The sequence below is a fragment of the Pararge aegeria genome, chromosome 27 (genome assembly GCF_905163445.1).
Source record: "Pararge aegeria chromosome 27, ilParAegt1.1, whole genome shotgun sequence".
Lineage (NCBI taxonomy): Eukaryota > Metazoa > Arthropoda > Insecta > Lepidoptera > Nymphalidae > Pararge > Pararge aegeria.
The window spans coordinates 2,701,352-2,723,650 of record NC_053206.1 but is presented as its reverse complement, the minus strand read 5'-3'; the positions used below and the strand labels follow the sequence as shown (position 1 = coordinate 2,723,650).

General features: G+C 49.9%; 1 protein-coding gene and 1 non-coding gene across 7 annotated transcripts in view; one reads left to right on the top strand and one right to left on the bottom strand.

The window, feature by feature from the left end:
- The window catches only part of LOC120635850 (zinc finger protein 2-like), a 40,069-nt gene that overhangs the window by 17,147 nt on the left and 623 nt on the right, over positions 1–22,299 (top strand). For 4 of the 6 annotated variants that reach the window (XM_039907039.1, XM_039907038.1, XM_039907040.1 and 1 more), the window contains exons 9-13: positions 962–1,103; positions 2,719–2,855; positions 3,912–4,053; positions 5,696–5,809; positions 7,995–8,192. In XM_039907039.1, the coding sequence (XP_039762973.1) occupies positions 962–1,103; positions 2,719–2,855; positions 3,912–4,053; positions 5,696–5,809; positions 7,995–8,192 (733 nt within the window). The remainder of the gene's footprint in view (positions 1–961; positions 1,104–2,718; positions 2,856–3,911; positions 4,054–5,695; positions 5,810–7,994; positions 8,193–22,299) is intronic. The other 2 variants (XM_039907042.1, XM_039907043.1) reach the window with 2 other exon arrangements.
- LOC120635889 lies at positions 13,987–14,073 on the bottom strand. Its single transcript, XR_005659308.1, has one exon. It is a non-coding gene; the product is annotated as a U6atac minor spliceosomal RNA (small nuclear RNA).

The window sequence follows — 22,299 nt, the reverse complement described above, 5'->3', positions numbered from 1 at the left end:
TTTTGAATATTAAAATAGTAATTTTTATTAGTGCTTTTACCTACCTACACCATCAATTTTATAAATTTAATAAAAAATATAAAAAAGCAATGTGTCATATCTTGTTTCAAACTTGTCTCATTGTAATATGGACCTTTGAAAAAGTAGATCGAAACTGGAACGTTTCCTACTAGATGACGCTGCAGTCGCTATGAGACTGATGTGAAAGACATATACTAATTTCGGCATCGACGGTAGGACAGCCGTAGCTTAATTGGATAAAGCGCTCAGGCCGCGATTGCCAGAGATTCGCAGGTTCAAATCCTGTCGGTTCCGCAAATTTTTACATGTATTTTAAATTTATAAAATAGTAATTGTAAGGGTAACCGCAGCGTTTGTCGGCCCCCGACGAGATGGTCAGACGACATCAAACGAGTCTCTGGGAGCCGCTGGAAGCCAGCGGCCCAGGACCGTGGATTTTGGAACTCCCTACAATAGACCTTTGTCCAGCAGTGCAAACCTGCATGCCGAGAGTTGTCCATAATGTTCTGGAAGCCGGAGTGGGGTCCACCAATCCGAACTAGGCTAGCGCGGTGGACTACGGCCCCTTCACATTGCGAGATGAGACCCATGCGATGATGAAATGGTATCCTATGCCTATCCCCAGGATGAAAGGTACACGTTCGCTCAAATTGTATCAAGTCTATTTCGAATAGATGGCTAAGCAATGACTTTACCTACTAACATAGTAATACTAACAAATGAGTCTGGGTTACTTGAAATAAAAGTTTATTATTATTCATAAATTAGTAACCAATCGACTTGACTTGGCATAGAGTTAATTGAGGTCGGAGAGTACCATTGGTTACTTTTATCCCAGTATAACAAACGGTGCCAGCTGGTGTTTTAAAAAGAATCGTTATAAACGCGGAATAAGAACGCGAGCTACAGCTGGTATTAATATAAATATTACTGGTTTCAGCAAACCCACTAGTTACCTCTCTCACATGCGCAAGGCTCACTGTACCCTGAGCGAGCACGTTTGCCACAAGTGCGGTGAGAGCTTTGCAGGGAGGCACGGACTTCTTATGCACATGAGCAAGACACATAAGCACGATGAGACGGTAAGCAAACGTAGACGGTAATACACATACAGAAACATTAAGTAGCAAAATCCGGCTCGAAGGACCATAATCATGTCCGCAGTCATTAAGTAGCAAAATCTGGCTCAAAGGACCATAATCACGTCCCTAGTCTCACTCAGTACGCAAAGCTCATTGTAACCTTAGGGGGGACATGGCCTGTTCAGGCCTACGTCCAAAGCACATTAACACGACGACACGGTGCCTATACAGTTTTAAATAGCAAAATCCGGCTCGAAGGACCATAATCACGGTCTTACTCAGTACGCAAAAGTCATTGTAACCTAAGCTAGTACGTTTGCAAGGAGTGCGGGGGAGGATGACCTGCTATGACATTATGCACATTAAGTAGCAAAATCTGGCTTGAAGGACCATAATCAAGTTCGCAGTCTCACTCATTGTAACCTAAGCGAGTACGTTTGACACAAATGTGGAAGGACATGGCCTGCTCAGGCTCATATGCAATGCAATTTTACACAACGAAGCGGTAAGCAGTGCACATCCAGTTTTGAATAGCAAAATCCGGCTCGAAGGACCATAATCGCTTCGCAGTAAGTCTCACTCAGTTGAGACTCATACATATGCAAAAGTCATTGTAACCTAAGCGAATACGTTTGTCACAAGTGTGGGGGGGGGGGCATGGCCTGCTCAGACATGTGCAAAGCAAATTTACACCACGACACGGTAAGCAGTAAATATCCAATCTCTTACATACGCAAAGTTATTTGTAACCCAAGCAAGTAAGTTTGCCAGGAGCGCGGGGGGAATGGCCTACTCGGACATTATGAGCAAAGCACATAAACATGACGAAACGGTCAGCAGTGTACATCCAGTTTAAAAAATCCGGATCGACGGACCATAATCGCTTCGCAGTATGTCTCACTCCATTACTGCCAGATAACTGATACATTGAACTTAGAATGTCAAAGTCAAAGTCAAAGTCAAAAATATCTTTATTCAAGTAGGCCCACAGGTGGCACTTTTGATGCGTACATAAGAATTACACGGTAGTGAGATGATGGCGATAACCACATTCGTAAACTTAAAACTAAAGCTACGAGGGTTCCAAACGCGTCCCGGTCTAAGAAGAAGCCCACAACAAACTTAGCCGGGTGTTTTTTTTTTTTTTTTTTGTTATCGCCATCTCACAATGTAATTTTAAATTATTAGAAGAGCAACCTGGTTAGAGCAATAATTTACACCCAAGCTTTTTTATCGTTTACGTAGTCCTTTATACTATAATAGGACTTTTCTATAAGCTTACGTTTAATACAAACTTTGAACTTTTTAAGAGACATCTCCAAGATGTCAATTGGTAGTTTATTGTAGAATTGTATGCAATTTCCTTTAAACGAATTATGAATTTTATGTAACCTAGTATATTGCACTGTAAGTTTATTCTTACTTCTAATGTTTAAATTATTGCAGTCACATTTTTTCTTAAATTTAGAAATGTTTTTATGGACGTACATTAAATTTTCAAATATGTACTGACTATACACTGTCATTATTTTAAAATCTTTAAATTTATCTCTCAATGAATGTAATGTACAACGAACAATTATTAATGTATGACAAATTTTATTTTGTTGCTTAGGAATCGGAAATGGTGCCCGATCCCACTTCTGACAGTTACTGCAAAGAGTGCGGAATACAGTTCCATACATTAGACGCGTACAATCTACACTTACTGTCATCGCAGAAGCATAAAAATGCCGTTTGGAAGGAGAACGGGTGAGTGACTTGTTTTAAAAATAAGTTTATAGACATTTATTCTCAAAAGAAAAGGCCTACTTTATAAGCACTTTTGAAACGTCAATTACGTATATTCGTAGTGACTCACTCTACCACTTTATTTAGATATACCTTTTGCTACTTTTCAATTAACATTATTTCAATCTTATTTGAACTTAAAGTAATTGTAATATGGAACAGTTTCTAAGAAAAAAGAGAAATATCAAATTTGGGGTAGAAACGAATAGGTTCAGATCAGGGTGACAAACTAGAAATTGAAGTTGCTTGTATTCTATTTTTTTTATTATTGAGGGTAGCATTAATAATCATAAATAAAAACCACCAACGGACAAATTAACTTGTAATAATCAATATTATTATAAGTTAATATAAAATGTATATCAACTAGGCGGGTAGGGTACCCGAGATTAGATATCAATATTGCATGAATTTTAGTCTCTCGGTCTATTTTTAATAAAATAGGATTAATCGGTTACGTACAAAATTAGACAAACATTTTCCAGGCGGGAATCGACCTCACGGCCTTTAACTCAGAAAGCAGGGTCGCTGCGAAAAATGTAGTTACGTTTTAGTTGTCATCACGCTTTGTTATAATTTTGTCGCCTCCTAAAACTGACACCTGATGCCGGCGTGAGCTTCCAGTCAAGCTAAGTTGACGGCCGAGTGGCGCAGTGGGCAGCGACCTTGCTTTCTGAGTCGAAAGTCGTGGGTTCGATTCCCACAACTGGAAAATTTATTTATTTATTTATCTGGTATCTATGACCCATCACTACGCCCTACACTATAACATAAATAGAATAATTAAAAACTAAACTAAATAAAAAATAAAAAAAGTTTGCGTGATGAACATAAATATTTTTCAGTGTCTGGCTGTTTATCTGTATATTATAAGTATTTATTTGTATTTTATTCATAAAAAAATATTCATCAGTCATCTTAGTACCCATAACACAAGCTACGCTTACTTTGGGGCTAGATGGCGATGTGTGTATTGAGGTAGTAAAAAAAAAATTAACTTGTCAAACTCATGCGCAGGTCGAAATGTAGGATATGCGACAAGCCAGTATCTCAGATCGATCGCGAAAGGCACGAACGCATGCACGCAAAGGAGTTGAAGCCGAAGGCCACGGAAGTGGTTGACGCAGCGCCACCCACCGTGGAGATACCTTGCGGACAGGTAAGCCGGACAGGTAACACGTACAAGGCTGAACCTAGATCCCTAGCGAAAAAAACGTTTCACGAACTCTTGTTATTATTAAATTCTTTATTGCAAACACAAAAACAAAATACAAAGAGATAAAAAAAAATTAAAAAAAAAAAAAAAAACAAGTTTAGGTGTGCAAAGGCGGTCTTATCGCTAAAGAGATCTCTCCCAAACAACCTTTGGCGAAAGTAGTTTTTATAAGGAACGGGTTGGTGCGGCAATATTGCGATGCGATTGAGTATACGCTTTTATAATATGATTCCTAAGGTAATTTTGGACCTACCAATGCATAAGTTTAAAGAATGTTTTAAAACACATTTATTACAGCGAGGTTTATTATATAATAGTTAAATTTCTTAATGACAAGGTTGCTTGGAAGCGTTCAGCTCAGCTTGCATCTCTCACAAGATAGAAAAATGAATTTTCAAATGTAAAATGTAAATTGTTGATGTTGGAAAAGAGCAACTGCTGAGTTTCTTGCCGGCTTCTTCTCGGTAGAACCTGCCTTCCGAACCGGTGGTAGAGTCACTACACACAGACAGACTTGACGTTGCAAAAGTGCTTATATTACCCTACCTACTTGAAATAAATGAATTTTGAATTTTTTTGACTAAAAATTTATACTTAAATAAAAATATTGTAAACTAAACTACTTGTTATACATTCTTATACAACACATATAATTATTATAAATAACTATTGTGACGTCTGACGACGTTAGGTTCCTAAGTAAAATTACGTCACCGATTTTGCGGATTTTGCGTGAAGTTTAGGGTACTCGAAAACTGACACTTGACACTTAAAAAAAACTGTTTTTTTTTCATAACCTTCGTTTCAAATTAGAAATATGACAATGCAAACACAAAATACTCTACACTTGTCTATGGTTCTTGCCACAGAACCGTAGACAAGTTAGATTAAAAAAAGAGTTGCCTAGTGAAAGTTTGTGTAGGTGCCCTTAATTTTTATAATCTTACGTTGATATGGAAGATTTTTTCTAAAATAAACGTAGCATAAGTTACTCTTTATTACATCAGCTACCTGCCAATAATAATCCCTTCAAAATCGGTCCAGACATTTCAGAGATTAGCTGGAACAAACATATAGACAGACAAAAAATGTTACCGTATATATATTCATGTACATGTAGTAAAAACGGTTATTTCAATATTACAAACATACACTCCAATTTTATTATATGTAATAAAATTATAAATAAATATACTACGACAATACACACACACATCGCCATCTAGCCCCAAAGTAAGCGTAGCTTGTGTTATGGGTACTGAGATAGCTGATGAATATTTTTATATGAATATACACATTTATATTGAATATAAACATAAATACTTATAATATACAGATAAACACCCAGACTAAAAACCATTCATGTTCATCACACAAACATTTTCCAGTTGTGGGAATCGAACGCACGGCCTTGGACTCAGAAAGCAGGGTCGCTGCCCACTGCGCCATTCGGCCTTCGCGAAAGTTGGAGTGATAATCTGTCTTTAAATCCTTAAGCACTAGGCTACCAATAGTAGATTAAAAAAGAAAAACTGTCTATGCTATAAAGTGTTTACTTTACACATTAACGCTTTCACTTTTACAGTGCATCAAAACATTCACAAGTAGGTCCAAACTACACATGCATGTGAAACGTATGCACCTCGGACAGCGCTACAATAAGAACGTGGTCTGCGAAGTGTGCGGCAAGCATTGCACGGTGAGTTCCACATTTCACTTTCACACTATCAAACATATCTCTTTCACTTTAGTAACATGTCACTCATAATTTTTGTATTAGTGTTTCTACCTACACTTGGGGGAACTATCAATTTTATAATTATATTTGAAATAAGCAAGATACGAAATACGCTTGAAAAGTGAAAGAAAACTGCAAAAAACTCTGGACCATAGCAGAATGATTCTGTAAAACTGGAATGTCGCAAAAGTGAAACGTACATGCATGTTGAAATATGATCTTATTTGACACTTTCAACTAATAGACTAATTCGTTGAATCTTTTATTATGGTTCTCACTGAAGTAACAATAAAACAAATGCATAGTGAAAAGTCAAAGAAGTAAAAAATGCATATAAAAATATTCGAAACCGACAGCTTTGAATCTGCGACTCTCTGGCAATCGCGGCCCGAGGAATTTAACCAATTGAGCTACGGCTCGCATACCGTCGAGGCCGAAATTAGTATATGCCTTTTACATCAGTCTCATAGCGACCGTAGCGTCATCTAGTAGGAAACGTTGCAGTATCGATCTACTTTTTCAAAGGTGAGGTTTCTTATTTCAAACGTGTCTCATTGTTATATGGACCTTTGAAAAAGTAGATGGAAACTGCAAAGTTTCCTACAAGATGGAGCTATAGTTGCTTAAGACTCTGTAAAAGGCATATACAAATTTCGGTATCGACGTTTGGACACCCGCAGCTTATTTGGTTAATGCGTTCAGGCCGCGATTGCAAGAGAGTCGCAGGTTCAAATGCCGTCGGTTCCGAAAATTTTTATATTAATTTTTTACTTCTTTCACTTTTCACCATGCATTTGTTTTATTGTTACTTCAGTGAGAACCAAAATAGAAGGTTCAACGAATTAGTCTATTAGTTGAAAGTGTCAAATAAGATCATATTTCAACATGCATGTACGTTTCACTTTTGCGACATTCCAGTTTTACAGAATCACTCTGCTATGGTCCAGAGTTTTTTGCAGTTTTCTTTCACTTTTCAAGCGTATTTCGTATCTTGCTTATTTCAAATAGTGCAATAAAAATAACTATGACAGTAATCCGTACTCCGAATGACAGAAGCCTTGACCGGGCTCGGATATGTAACAACATGTCATTTCAAAGTTTACTTGCCTGGACCGTAACATATCGTAACATAGGCGAGGTATTTGTGACTGCGTACAGCGTCCGACTTAGCCCAACGAGTCGCGAAACTGAATTGGCAATGGGCGGGGCACATAGCTCGGAGAACCGATGGACGTTGGGGTTCCAAGGTGTTGGAGTGGCGACCCCGCACAGGTAAGCGCAGCGTTGGTCGACCCCCAACCAGGTGGACAGACGACATCAAGTCGAGTCGCGAGGAGTCGCTGGATACAAGCAGCTCAGAATCGTGAAGTTTGGAACGCCCTAAAAGACCTATGGACAAAAGCAGTGGACGTCGATCGGTTGATTATTTGAGTATCGGTCAAATATGAAATTAACACGTCACTGCGTGGTCTTCGCTTCGTTCCTCAACAAATTTCATTCAAATCCTTCAGCCGTTTTTGCGTGATTGAGTAACAAAAATCAACACTTTCACATTTATAATATTAGTAAGATTAAGATGAGCCCATAAATTCAAATTCAAAATTCATTTATTTCAAGTAGGCCTAATATAAGCACTTTTGAAACGTCAAGTCTGTCTGTGTGTAGTGACTCCACCACCGGTTCGGAAGGCAGATTCTACCGAGAAGTAGCCGGCAAGAAACGAAAAAGTTGCTCTTTTCCAACATTAACAATTTACATTTTACATTTCAAAATTCATTTTTCTATCTTGTGAGAGATGAAAGCGGAGCCGGATGCTTTCAAGCAACCTTGTCATTAAGAAATTCATCAATTGTATAATAACCTCGCTGTAATAAATGTGTTTTAACACATTCTTTAAACTTATGCATTGGTAGGTCCAAAATTACCTTAGGAATCATATTATAAAAGTATAGACATAACCAGAATAATTTGATTACTAATAAACAAATAAATAAGTATGGAAAACGAAAACCCTTTGCGGGACGTCTTCGACGGTGCCACCATCGCCTATAAACACACTTCGCAGCGTATGCAAGGAACACGTCCTGCAAAGCCGCCCTGGGTCTATTTCCGGAACGAGCTTTACCACTAAAACTCTTGTTGCCAGTCCAACGCCACGCTCCGCTACCACCAACGAGCTCACACCGGCGAGAAGCCATACTCGTGCGGTCTGTGCGCTGCGCGTTTCGTGAGCCGCGAGCATTGGCGCTTACACCAGCGCGTCCACTCCGGCGAGCGGCCGTACTGCTGCGGTGTGTGCGGACTCCGCTTCGCACAGAAGCCCGCCCTCAACAGACACTACATAGTGAGTGACTCACTGACCCTACTTTTTTTTTTTTTTTTTTTTTTTTTTTCGCTGGGAAATGCGTTTAGGCATCCCTCCTGGAGGCTGCGCAGCCAAAACTGTGCAGCCTCCAGCAGGGTATGTGGGACTCGCTGGCCGATGATGTATCAGCCAGAATACCCACTAAAACCCAGCGGAGCCGCCCGCGCCCAAGTTGGAGCGTCAAAGGATCGCGGTCGCATGCAACTTTGACGCCCCGGCGCACTCGTCGGAGGCACGCAATGGTGTCTACGGAGGTGGCATTAGGTGCGCATATCTGCGCCTCCTGCCACCTGTTCTCCTTCTTCGGAGGGGAAGAGCATCAGCCGCCTGCTCTCTCTCCCTCTCCGAGGCCTCCTTCAAGCCCATTACGGCTTCGCAGAAGGAGGCGACAGTAGACCATCCCTCCTCGCTGCCGAGCATCAGATTGATAACACTTGGCAGCGAGAGGTCACCGTCCAGGAGTGACACCATTGCGTGTCTTTGCGGGGCCCATGACGCGCATACTGCCAAGGTGTGGAGCGCCGTGTCTTCAGGCGCGTCACACTCATGGCAGATCGGCGAGGCCTCCCTCCTCGCGATCCCGTGCAGGTATTTACCGAAGCAGCCGTGTCCGGTAAGCACCTGCACGAGGCGATACGTCAGCGCGCCATGGCGCCGCTTCAGCCACCGCTCTAGGTGGGGCCGGATGCCCTCCACCGTCCAGATGCCCGCCACCGGGGACTCGAGGTCTTCTCTCCATCTCTGGACCAGGACCTCCCTTCCGAGGGTACGGAGTCTCCCAATCTCCTCGGGTCCTGGTCTTTCCCCTCGAGTCCTCACACTTGACCGGTAGCGGTGCACCTGTGCAAGCACCTCAGCCTGCAGGTCCCACGGCGGGTCGCCAGCAAGAAGTGTGGATGCCGTCCAAGACACCGTACGGTAGCCCCGGATCGCACGCACCGCGATTACGCGTTGGGGTCTCCGCAGGAGTGTGATATTCTGCGGAGACAATGCGTGCACCCATATTGGAGCCCCGTACAGCGCCATACTCCTGACGATACCCGCATACAGGCGCCTGCAGGCTGAGTCCGGCCCCCCGATGTTGGGCAAAAGCCTCCCCAGAGCGGCTGCCGCTCCGACGAGTCTGGGCGCAAGCAGCTCGAAGTGCCCTTTAAAACTCCACCGTCCGTCCAGGGTGAGGCCCAGGTACTTCATCTGGGCCTTTATTTCCACCTGAACACCCTGGACGGTGATTTGGGCACCTCGTGGTGGACCTCTGCGAGGGCCATGAAAGAGGAGGGCCTCGGTCTTAGGGACCGAAACCCTCAGACCCAAGGCCTGGACCCTCCTTGCCACTAGGGACGCGCTGACCGTGGCCAGGCGGGACGCCTCCGCAAAGGTGCTCCCGCGTGCCGTGACTAGGGTGTCATCCGCATAACATAACACCCTTGTCCCCGGCAGCATGGGGGCCCGCAGGAGCCAATCGAAGCCGATGTTCCACAACACCGGCCCGAGAACCGATCCCTGCGGGACCCCATTGAGCACCTTCCGCCGCTCTCGTTGCCCGCCACTCCCCGTCCAGGATATCCACCTATCCTGGAGGTATGACTCCAACAGCCTCCTGAGATACGGAGGCACTTCATGGTACCGAAGTGCCTCTAGAAGAGTCTCAAAGGGGAGGCTGTTGAAGGCATTCGTGACGTCCAAGGAGACGGCGAGAATGACGTCCCCCCCGGCAACTGCCTCATCCGTCAGGGCCTTCAACGACTCTAGGGCGTCAATGGTCGAGCGACCCGCCCTAAAGCCGTACTGCTCCGCCGATAGCCCTGGACCGACAGTTTCCAGATGCCCAACTAGTCGGTCTGCAAGGATCTTCTCAAAGACCTTCCCGACCTCGTTGAGCAAGACTATCGGTCTGTACGCCGACGGAGCGTCCAACGGTCGCCCTGCTTTGCGGATAAGGCACAGCAGTCCCTCCTTCCAAGACTTGGGGAACTGTCCAGCCAGTATACACTGGTTGAACAGCTCCCGGAGTCTTGCCTCAAAGTACTCCCTGGTCGTGAATATGACCCGACCCGGGATACCGTCCGGTCCAGGTGCCGTCTTCTTGGACCGGAGGCGGCCAAGGGCTACGTCCATCTCCTCCCCGGTGATCAGCGGAACAGAACCGCTATCAGCCAGGGGGGTGGAGCCCCTTCCGGCCTGGGGTACCGGGGAGGACATCGATGGAGGGACATGTCCCTGGGAGTCCGGGAAGAGTCCCTCGACGACGCTCCGCAAGAGCTCCGGCTGGAGGGTCTGGGTTACTGGGGGTCCCTGGTTACGGAGCTTCCTTCTCGCCGCGCGATAAGGGCGTCCCCAGGGGTCCCTACTCAGACCCTCCAGCAGTTCCTCCCGGGCACGCTCCTTGGCGCAGCTTATGGCCAGCTGAAGGGCCCTCTTGGCCTGGCCGTAAGCCTCCCGCAGTTGCTCATCCAGAACTACGTCCAGTCCGTTCCGCCTACGGCACCGGACATAGTCCCTGCGGGCTCGGTGACTGGCGGTACGTAGGACCGCGATCTCGTCCGACCACCAGTACACCCGTTTACGGCGGCGCCATCCACGCGCCCTCGGCATTGCAGAGTCGCAGACCTCAGTGAGGTCCGCGCGGAGCTGTTCCGCCCGTTCTCCCACGCCGGTGTCCCTCTCATCTCCGGAAGAGGCCCACCTTATAATAATGGAGGCCTCTTTGACCAGCTCCCGGTCCATTTGGGTGAGGCACCAGCGTGGGAGGCGATTTGGACCCTGGGGAGGTGCCATCGCAACCACCGAGGATGTAGAGACCTCAAATCGGACATAGTTGTGGTCCGATAGAGTCTCCACCCCGTCCTCTACCCTCCAGTTGGCGACTCTGTCGGCAACCGAGGGGGAGGCAAACGACAGGTCCACGATGGAACCACCCTGCACGCGGACGCAGGTGTGGACTGTCCCCCTGTTGAGTAGGGAGAGCCCGAGGTGCACAGCCCACACCAGCACAGCCCTGCCTCTGCCGTCCGAGATGGGACTCCCCCACGCCTGGCTCTTGGCATTGAAGTCTCCAAGAACCAGGGTACGCCCTCCGTTGTGCCGGCGGACGGCTTCGCTGACAGAGTCGAGGAAATCCTCAAATTCTGCCAGCGTGCGGTTAGGGGAGAAGTACAGGCCGACAATGGTGTACTGTCCCCATCCCGCAACCACAAACCCGGGACCCTTCTCGAGAGGTGAGAGGGGAGGGCCCGCGCCGCCCGCCGAAACAACGACTACCGAGTCACACATGTCCCCAACCCAGCGTTCCTGGGTGGGGACATAATATGGCTCGCAAGCCACAACTATGTCGATAGACCACTCTGCGGCGGACTGCAGTAGGAGGTCCTGAGCCCCCGCAGAGTGGTTTAAGTTCGCCTGGAGTACACTGATATGCCGTCTATTCATTTGACGGCATATCAGTGTCTTCGGTCTGCGCTGGGCCACTTCGGTCGCTCTGAGAGGGGACAACTCGGGCTTTCCCTTGAGGGGGGTGGCAGCTCTTCCCCCCCATGATGTGCCCTGACGGCTGAGATGCGTCCGCGCAGTCGGCGCAGCGCAGGGGCCTCTCGCATCCTACGTGCCTGTGGCCCTCCTCTCCACACCGGTAGCACATCTTGCTCCGGTCGGTTTTGGAGGGGCACAAAGACGCCGTGTGTCCCATACCCATGCACCTGAAGCAGCGCAGAGGGCGGTGCTCCAGTGCCTGGACTCCTGCTGAGCTCCAGCCCACCAGCAGGCGTCCGGCATCACAAACCTTTTTGGCCGCGTCCACTGGGCAGTAAACAGTGGACCAGCCAGTTCCCAAGGGGCCCGTCTGCACCTGAGTTGCCTTAACCGCGGTGAGCGAGCAGCCCCCTGCCCGAGCCACCGCCTCCGCAACCTTTACTGCCGTGGCAGAATCGTCCAGCCCGGTAACACGGAGTGTCACCGTTTTCGTAGGGCGGACGACCTCCGCCACTCCCTCCAATGCTATTCGGAGACGTTCCGCGAGCACCTCAGCCTGGTCCTGAGTTTGTTCTTTAGGCAACTCCAGTAGCCTGCCCCCGGTGGCAGAGCGGCGAATCCGCATCCCCGCGCCAATGCCAAGCTCCTCCAGATTTACCCTGCTCTCCGCCTGCTCCAAGACCTGAGCGTAGGTCACGCCTTTCCTGGCCGCCTCTGGAGCCAGGGTAATTACTACGGCTGCAGTCTTGGGCGGGGCCAGGTTGGGCTTTGGCTTGGGCTTAGCGGCCGCCGCGGAAGGGTTCTTCGGTGTTGCCGTCGGGAGATTGCTGGTGGGAGTCTTTTTGGCCCTGTTTTTACGGGTCACCACCTCCGACCATGTTTCTTCCTGCGGCGCTGCTCGGCTGGGGCCCGCCGTCGCCGGGGGTGCCCCAGGTGACGCTGAGGCCGGGCTCGCTCCGAGGCCGCCCGAGGGGCCCCGACCTGCCTGTGGAGCTCCAGCCGTACGGGGAGGAGCCGGGCCCCTTCTGTCTGAGGACAACGGTGGGCGGACGACCCTTTCAGGAAGAAGGCGCTCCTCAATCCCTGCAAAACGGGCGTCCAACATCCTCCCAACTGCGGCCACTATGGAGGCTTTTAACTCCTCCAGGACATCCGCCTGCAGGGCCGAAGCAGGTGGCGCACCCGTTGCCGCTTTCTTCGCCGAAGCTCCCTCAGCTGCCATCTTCGAGGCCTCCCTCGCTGCCTCCTTGGCCATCGCGGTCTTCATTTCAGTGAAGTCCCGCCGATACGCCTTCTGCTCCGCCCTGATTATCTCCAATTCAGAGCGGAGGCGGTTGTTATCCGCCTGCAGACGGCGGGTTTCCTCGGCCTCGTTCCGCGTGGTGAGGGCTTCTACTATGGCCTGGAGTTCCGAGGCCGCCTCCTTGAACTTCTTCACGTACGTCCCTTTCAGATGGCTGGACTTGGTAGCCAACTGTATGATGGACGCCGTGCTCCTTCCCGCCCAAGCCCGCAGCTCTTGTGTGCCGAGCTTGGTGGGGTCCTCTCGGCAAGACTCCTCACTCGCCATCCCCTCCTCTGGGTCTAAGACCGTAGTATGGGCCGCCCGCCCCACCACGCGGTCCCGGAGGAACCGACTCAATCCGCTCTCCCTCGTCTCCTCTTCTGCCGCCCTAAGCTCAGCCGTCGCGCTCCCTAACCCATAGTTCCCCCTAGGAATCGGGGTCGTACTCCTTGAGACAGATGAGTTGCGAGAGCTGGGCGAGGCCGAATCCTCACGGCGCGAGTACCTCGCCACAATAGGGGTACGGGCAGAAGCTCCTCCCCTCACTGCGACTGCCCTGCGACGCGGGCGCGTTTCAGGACCAGGGGCACCATCCATTCCGGATGAGCCCAAGTCATCCGTCATCTCCAATGGTCCACCCGTCTGGAAAGCCAGGCGGGCCGACGATCAGGGACCGCACACTAAAGTGCCAGCCGACAACCTCTGTTAACACTTAAAAATAGGTAACAATAACAAAGAAAAACAACGCAAAGAAAGGAAAAAACAACGAGAAACGAAAAACCAACAATTAGCAAGTGGCCCTTAAAAGGGCCCTTAAACGATCCCCCCCAAGGGGTGGAACCCAGCACGGCACCGGCAACGAACCAGAGCCGTTTGGATTCACGACCGTTTAAAAACAAGCAATAACAACCATAAATAACAATAACATCAACAATAACAACAATAACAACAACGAAATAACAACAACCACAGAGGCAATATCGTAACCAATGAGGTTAATCCGAGGTGCGATTATTGCTCAAAATGTGGTAAAGTTGTGCCTTCACCATTTTATGTGTTCCATCCTTGTCAAGGGGAGTGCTAACCGTCTCTCCTTTCAATAGACACAAAAGTTCATACAAAGCGTCAGGATTCGAACTCAGATGCCGCGATATATGGTTGCGCCGCCCGAGCACTGCGCTGTCGGCTGCTCTTCACTGACCCTACTAAGCCAACCTAACCTCACTAAGCCAACCTAACCTAACTAATCCGACCTAACCTCACTAATCCAACCTAACCTCACTAATCCAACCTAAACCTCACTAATCCAACCTAACCTCACTAATCCGACCTAACCTCACTAATCCGACCTAACCTCACTAATCCGACCTAACCTCACTAATCCGACCTAACCTCACTAATCCAACCTAACCTCACTAATCCAACCTAACCTCACTAATCAGACCTAACCTCACTAATACGACCTAACCTCACTAATCCGACCTAACCTCACTAATCCGACCTAACCTCACTAATCCGACCTAATCTCACTAATCCGACCTAACCTCACTAATCCGACCTAACCTCACTAGTCCGACCTAACCTCACTAATCCAACCTAACCTCACTAACCCAACATAACCTCACTAACTCAACATAACCTCACTAACCCAACATAGCCTCACTAATCCAACCTAACCTCACTAACCCTTTTTTTTTTTTTTACGCTGGGAAATGCGTTTAGGCATCCCTCCTGGAGGCTGCGCAGCCAGAACTGTGCAGCCTCCAGCAGGGTATGTGGGACTCGCTGGCCGATGAAGTATTAGCCTGAATACCCACTAAAACCCAGCGGAGCCGCCCGCGCCCACGTTGGAGCGTCAAAGGATCGCGGTCGCATACAACTTTGACGCCCCGGCGCACTCGCCGGAGGCACGCAATGGTGTCTACGGAGGTGGCATAAGGTGCGCATATCTGCGCTTCCTGCCACCATTTCTCCTTCTTCGGAGGGGAAGAGCATCAGCCGCCTGCTCTCTCTCCCTCTCCGAGGCCTCCTTCAAGCCCATTACGGCTTCGCAGAAGGAGGAGACAGTAGACCATCCCTCCTCACTGCCGAGCATCAGATTGATAACACTCGGCAGCGAGAGGTCACCGTCCAGGAGTGACACCATTGCGTGTCTTTGCGGTGCCCATGACGCGCATAATGCCAAGGTGTGGAGCGCCGTGTCTTCAGGCGCGCCACACTCATGGCAGATCGGCGAGGCCTCCCTCCTCGCGATCCCGTGCAAGTACTTACCGAAGCAGCCGTGTCCGGTAAGCGCCTGCACGAGGCGATATGTCATCGCGCCATGGCGCCGCTTCAGCCACCGCTCTAGGTGGGGCCGGATGCCCTCCACCGTCCAGATGCCCGCCACCGGGGACTCGAGGTCTTCTCTCCATCTCTGGACCAGGACCTCCCTTCCGAGGGTACGGAGTCTCCCAATCTCCTCGAGTCCTGGTCTTTCCCCTCGAGTCCTCACACTTGACCGGTAGCGATGCACCTGTGCAAGCACCTCAGCCTGCAGGTCCCACGGCGGGTCGCCAGCGAGGAGTGTGGATGCCGTCCAAGACACCGTACGGTAGCCCCGTATTGCACGCACCGCAATTACGCGTTGTGGTCGCCGCAGAAGCGTAATGTTCTGCGGAGACAGTGCGTGCACCCATATTGGAGCCCCGTACAGCGCCATACTCCTGACGATACCCGCATACAGGCGTCTGCAGGCCGAGTCCGGCCCCCCGATGTTAGGCAAAAGCCTTCCCAGAGCGGCTGCCGCTCCGACGAGTCTGGGCGCAAGCAGCTCAAAGTGCCCTTTAAAATTCCACCGTCCGTCCAGGGTGAGGCCCAGATACTTCATCTGGGCCTTTATTTCCACCTGAACACCCTGGACGGTGATGTGGGCACCTCGTGGTGGACCTCTGCGTGGGCCATGGAAGAGGAGGGCCTCGGTCTTAGGGACCGAAACCCTCAGACCCAAGGCCTGGACCCTCCTTACCACGAGGGACGTGCTGACCGTGGCCAGGCGGGACGCCTCCGCGAAGGTGCTCCCGCGTGCCGTGACCAGGGTGTCATCCGCATAACATATCACCCTCGTCCCAGGCAGCATGGGGACCCGCAGTAGCCAATCGAAGCCGATGTTCCACAACACCGGCCCGAGAACCGATCCCTGCTGGACCCCGTTGAGCACCCTCCGCCGGTCTCGTTGCCCGTCACTCCCCGTCCAAGATACCCACCTATCCTGGAGGTATGACTCCAACAGCCTCCTGAGATACGGAGGCACTTCATGGTACCGAAGTGCCTCTAGAAGAGTCTCAAAGGGGAGGCTGTTGAAGGCATTCGTGACGTCCAAGGAGACGGCGAGAATGACGTCCCCTCCGGCAACTGCCTCATCCGTCAGGGCCTTCAACGACTCTAGGGCGTCAATGGTCGAGCGACCCGCCCTAAAGCCGTACTGCCCCTCCGAGAGCCCTGGACCGATAGTTTCCAGATGCCCAACGAGTGGGTCTGCAAGGATCTTCTCAAAGACCTTCCCGACCTCGTTGAGCAAGACTATCGGTCTGTACGCCGACGAAGCGTCCAGCGGTCGCCCTGCTTTGCGGATGAGGCACAGCAGTCCCTCCTTCCAAGACTTGGGGAACTGTCCAGCCAGTAGACACTGGTTGAACAGCTCCCGGAGTCTTGCCTCAAAATACTCCCTGGTCATATATATGACCCGACCTGGGATACCGTCCGGTCCAGGTGCCGTCTTCTTGGACCGGAGGCGACCAAGGGCTACGTCCAACTCCTCCCCGGTGATCAGCGGAACAGAACTGCTATCAGCCAGAGGGGTGGAGCCCCTTCCAGTCTGGGGTACCGGGGAGGACATCGTTGGAGGGACATGTCCCTGGGAGTCCGTGAAGAGTCCCTCGACGACGCTCCGCAAGAGCTCCGGCTGGAGGGTCTGGGTTACTGGGGGTCCCTGGTTACGGAGCTTCTTTCTCGCCACGCGATAAGGGCGTCCCCAGGGGTCCCTACTCAGGCCGGTTCCTCCCGGGCACGCTCCTTGGCACTGCTTATGGCCAGCTGAAGAGCCCTCTTGGCCTGGCCGTAAACCTCCCGCAGTTGCTCCTTCAGAACTACGTCCAGTCCGTTCCGCCTACGACACCGGACATAGTCCCTGCGGGCTCGGTGACTGGCGATACGTAGGACCGCGATCTCGTCCGACCACCAGTACACCCGTTTACGGCGGCGCCATCCACGCGCCCTCGGCATTGCAGAGTCGCAGACTTCAGTGAGGTCCACGCGCAGCTGCTCCGCCCGTTCTCCCACACTGGTGTCCCTCTCATCTCTGTAGGAGGCCCACCGTCCAATAATGGAGGCCTCTTTGACCAGCTCCCGGTCCATTTGGGTGAGACACCAACGTGGAAGGCGATTTGGACCCTGGGGAGGTGCCATCGCGACCACCGGGGATGTAGAGACCTCAAATCGGACATAGTTGTGGTCCGATAGGGTCTCCACCCCGTCCTCTACCCTCCAGTTGGCGACTCTGTCGGCAACCGAGGGGGAGGCAAACGACAGGTCCAAGATGGAACCACCCTGCGCGCGGACGCAGGCGTGGACTGTCCCCCTGTTGAGTAGGGAGAGCCCGAGGTGCACAGCCCACACCAGCACAGCCCTGCCTCTGCCGTCCGAGGTGGGACTCCCACACGCCTGGCTCTTGGCATTGAAGTCTCCAAGAACCAGGGTACGCCCTCCGTTGTGCCGGCGGACGGCTTCGCTGACAGAGTCGAGGAAATCCTCAAATTCTGCCAGCGTGCGGTTAGGGGAAAAGTACAGGCCGACAATGGTGTACTGTCCCTATCCCGCAACCACAAACCCGAGACCCTTCTCGAGAGGTGAGAGGGGAGGGCCCGCGCCGTCCGCCGAAACTACGACTACCGAGCCACACATGTCCCCAACCCAGCGTTCCTGGGTCGGGACATAATATGGCTCGCAAGCCACAACTATGTCGATAGACCACTCCGCGGCGGACTGCAGTAGGAGGTCCTGAGCCCCCGCAGAGTGGTTTAAGTTCGCCTGGAGTACACTGATATGCCGTCTATTCATTTGACGGCATATCAGTGTCTTCGGTCTGCGCTGGGCCACTTCGGTCGCTCTGAGAGGGGACAACTCGGGCTTTCCCTTGAGGGGGGTGGCAGCTCTTCCCCCCCATGATGTGCCCTGACGGCTGAGATGCGTCCGCGCAGACGGCACAGCGCAGGGGCCTCTCGCATCCTACGTGCCTGTGGCCCTCCTCTCCACACCGGTAGCACATCTTCCTCTGGTCGGTTTTAGAGGGGCACAAAGACGCCGTGTGTCCCATACCCATGCACCTGAAGCAGCGCAGAGGGCGGTGCTCCAGCCCACCAGCAGGCGTCCGGCATCGCAAACCTTTTTGGCCGCGTCCACTGGGCAGTAGACAGTGGACCAGCCAGTTCCCAAGGAGCCCGTCTGCACCTAAGTTGCCTTAACCGTGGTGAGCGAGCAGCCCCCTGCCCGAGCCACCGCCTCCGCAACCTTAACGGCCGTGGCAGAATCGTCCAACCCGGTAACACGGAGTGTCACCGTTTTCGTAGGGCGGACGACCTCCGCTACTCCCTCCAATGCTATTCGGAGACGTTCCGCGAGCACCTCAGCCTGGTCCTGAGTTTGCTCTTTAGGCAACTCCAGTAGCCTGCCCCCGGTGGCAGAGCGGCGAATCCGCATCCCCGCGCCAATGCCGAGCTCCTCCAGATTTACCCTGCTCTCCGCCTGCTCCAAGACCTGAGCGTAGGTCACGCCTTTCCTGGCCGCCTCTGGAGCCAGGGTAATTACTACGGCTGCAGTCTTGGGCGGGGCCAGGTTGGGCTTTGGCTTGGGCTTAGCGGCCGCCGCGGAAGGGTTCTTCGGTGTTGCCGTCGGGAGATTGCTGGTGGGAGTCTTTTTGGCCCTGTTTTTTCGGGTCACCACCTCCGACCAGGTTTCTTCCTGCGGCGCTGCTCGGCTGGGGCCCGCCGTCGCCGGGGGTGCCCCAGGCGACGCTGAGGCCGGGCTCGCTCCGAGGCCGCTGAGAGGCCCCGAACTGCCTGTGGAGCTCCAGCCGTACGGGGAGGAACCGGGCCCCTTCTGTCTGAGGACAGCGGTGGGCGGACGACCCTTTCAGGTAGAAGGCGCTCCTCAATCCCTGCAAAACGGGCGTCCAACATCCTCCCAACTGCGGCCACTTTGGAGGCTTTTAACTCCTCCAGGACGTCCGCCTGCAGGGCCGAAGCAGGTGGCGCACCTGTTGCCGCTTCCTTTGCCGAAGCTCCCTCAGCTGCCATCTTCGAGGCCTCCCTCGCTGCCTCCTTGGCCATCGCGGTCTTCATTTCGGTGAAGTCCCGCCGATACGCCTTCTGCTCCGCCCTGATTATCTCCAGTTCAGAGCGGAGGCGGTTGTTATCCGCCTGCAGACGGCGGGTTTCCTCGGCCTCGTTCCGCGTGGTGAGGGCTTCCACTATGGCCTGGAGTTCCGAGGCCGCCTCCTTGAATTTCTTCACGTACGTCCCTTTCAGGTGGCTGGACTTGGTAGCCAACTGTATGATGGACGCCGTGCTCCTTCCCGCCCAAGCCCGCAGCTTCTGTGTGCCGAGCTTGGTGGGGTCCTCTCGGCAAGACTCCTCACTCGCCATCCCCTCCTCTGGGTCTAAGACCGTAGTATGGGCCGCCCGCCCCACCACGCGGTCCCGGAGGAACCGACTCAATCCGCTCTCCCTCGTCTCCTCCTCTGCCGCCCTAAGCTCAGCCGTCGCGCTCCCTAACCCATAGTTCCCCCTAGGAATCGGGGTCGTACTCCTTGAGACCGATGAGTTGCGAGAGCTTGGCGAGGCCGAGTCCTCACGGCGCGAGTACCTCGCCACAATAAGGGTCCGAGCAGAAACTCCTCCCCTCACTGCGACCGCCCTGCGACGCGGGCGCGTTTCAGGACCAGGGGCACCATCCATTCCGGATGAGCCCAAGTCATCCGTCATCTCCGATGGTCCACCCGTCTGGAAAGCCAGGCGGGCCGACGATCAGGGACCGCACAGTAAAGTGCCAGCCGACAACCTCTGTTAACACTTAAAAGTAGGTAACAATAACAAAGAAAAACAACGCAAAGAAAGGAAAAACAACGAAAAACGAAAAACCAACAATTATCAAGTGGCCCTTAAAAGGGCCCTTAAACGATCCCCCCCAAGGGGTGGAACCCAGCACGGCACCGGCAACGAACCAGAGCCGTTTGGATGCACGACCGTTCAAAAACAAGCAATAACAACCATAAATAACAATAACACCAACAACAACAACAATAACAACAACGAAAATAACAACAACCACTACTACTACTACTACTACTAGCCCTGAGAAGGGCTTTTGGAAAAAACAACGAAAACAACAACAAATCACCAAATCAAACCTCCGAAAACCAAAACCCGTGCGTCCAACCTCATATGAATGTTCCCCAAAAAGCCAAAACCTCACTAACCCAACCTAACCTCACTAACCTGACATAACCTCACTAATATATTATGAAAATTAAGCTTCATTTGCTCCGAAATGTACCCTCTACGCACGTTTCGCTCCGAAACCGAAGCATCCTCAGGAGATTTTATTTATTTATTTTATTTAAAAAAATAAAATCTCCTGAGATGTTGACTTTACAATGAATAATTGTTAAGACTACTTGTGTACTTAACAATTATTCATTGCCGAGGATCTGTTTGGTGTGGAGTATACGGATTGAAGTAAGTATAAATTACACCATACAGATTCTCCTGCGAGTATAGCAAATTAAGCTTAATTTTCATAATATATTATGGATCTCCGTAAAGTAACGCCTGCTTCTATCCAATCACCTCATTAGCCCTACTAACCTAACATAACCTCACACTAACCTAACCTTACTTGTCAGTTGTGAACTTCACTATAACAGCTTTGCACAGCCAGTAACATTATGTATAAGTGACGCAAAAAAATTTTTTCTTTCTATCAATTTTTATTACAATTTTGTTTTTTTAAAAGGATTTTGGAGTGAATAGAACAGCTATTTTAATTATGTTACACAGGTATATTACCGAAATTAGGAAGACTTAAGAGTGGCTAATGCAGAAATAATAAAGCTTGCACTCTGCCAAACACTACTTAACTACTGCCTACTTATTTAAACTTGTACGTACTCAAAGAGCCGGCTTAAAAACTGCGTACAAAAAACCTTTTCGGTATCCTACTGACAGCCTTTATTCAGAGTGTGGGTTCTTGCGTGTTAGGCAGTTATATATAAAATCCGTTATACTTCGATTCCATAAGTCCGCAGCCCTAACAGTTGTAACGCTCTCACGTTATAAATTCCCGTTTTTGAGAACGAAGTTTGGACGTAGATTTTACCTGTTTGCTCTACCATTCCTCTATACGAAGGTTAAAAAATTGTAAAAATGTCACGATATAAATGTAAAAAAAAACACTTGATAAATGGTTAATTGAATCAAGCTACGGAGAAACAGAAAAAATGCTCACAATATTAGAATAAATATAACATACAATAAACACACAGAGAGACACACGGATGCACACGCAAACACAGTCACACACCCATCAACACAATCATACACACGCACACACACACACTAAAGAAAATTTTTTGTCATTATTGTTCCAACAGAATTTGTATGCTAAGTTTTTTTTTTCTCTTAATTTTTTTTTTATGTTTTTGTTTTTTTTTTGTTTTATAATTAACTTACTTTTATTTATCTTTATTGTATTCCACCTGGAAGGAAGTGATTTCCACGACATAGGGAATCCTAGTGTGGAAATCACAGACTTTATCTGTATTCTTTGGCTTACTTTTTATGTGTTTGTTTGAAATAAATAAAAATTTGGAAAATCCAAAAGTGCACTACTCATAAAGCTCATTTAATTATCAAATATTAAAAAAAAAAAAAAAAAAACTGCAAGACTGTATATCTATATATATCCATGTAAAATTAACATGGATGGTGATATATCTATATCTATAGATATTATGTACATTTTATTCCACCAGGGGCGCCTGTGCATCACTTTCCTAGTACAGCTGTTTTTTATTAATTGCAATTAAACTACACTGAATTAATTAATCATTCGCATTCAGTGACCTACAATCATCGATTAGAATTTAAAAAAAAAAAATTTAACTCAAATAATGGATTTTTTCACAAGTTTAGTGTTTGTTTTTTTTTCTTGTTTCGAGTGTTTCGGGTTTCACACATGACGGACAGAATTTTTTTTTACCTATTTTGGTGTTTTTTTCCAATTCTATTGCAGTAAATC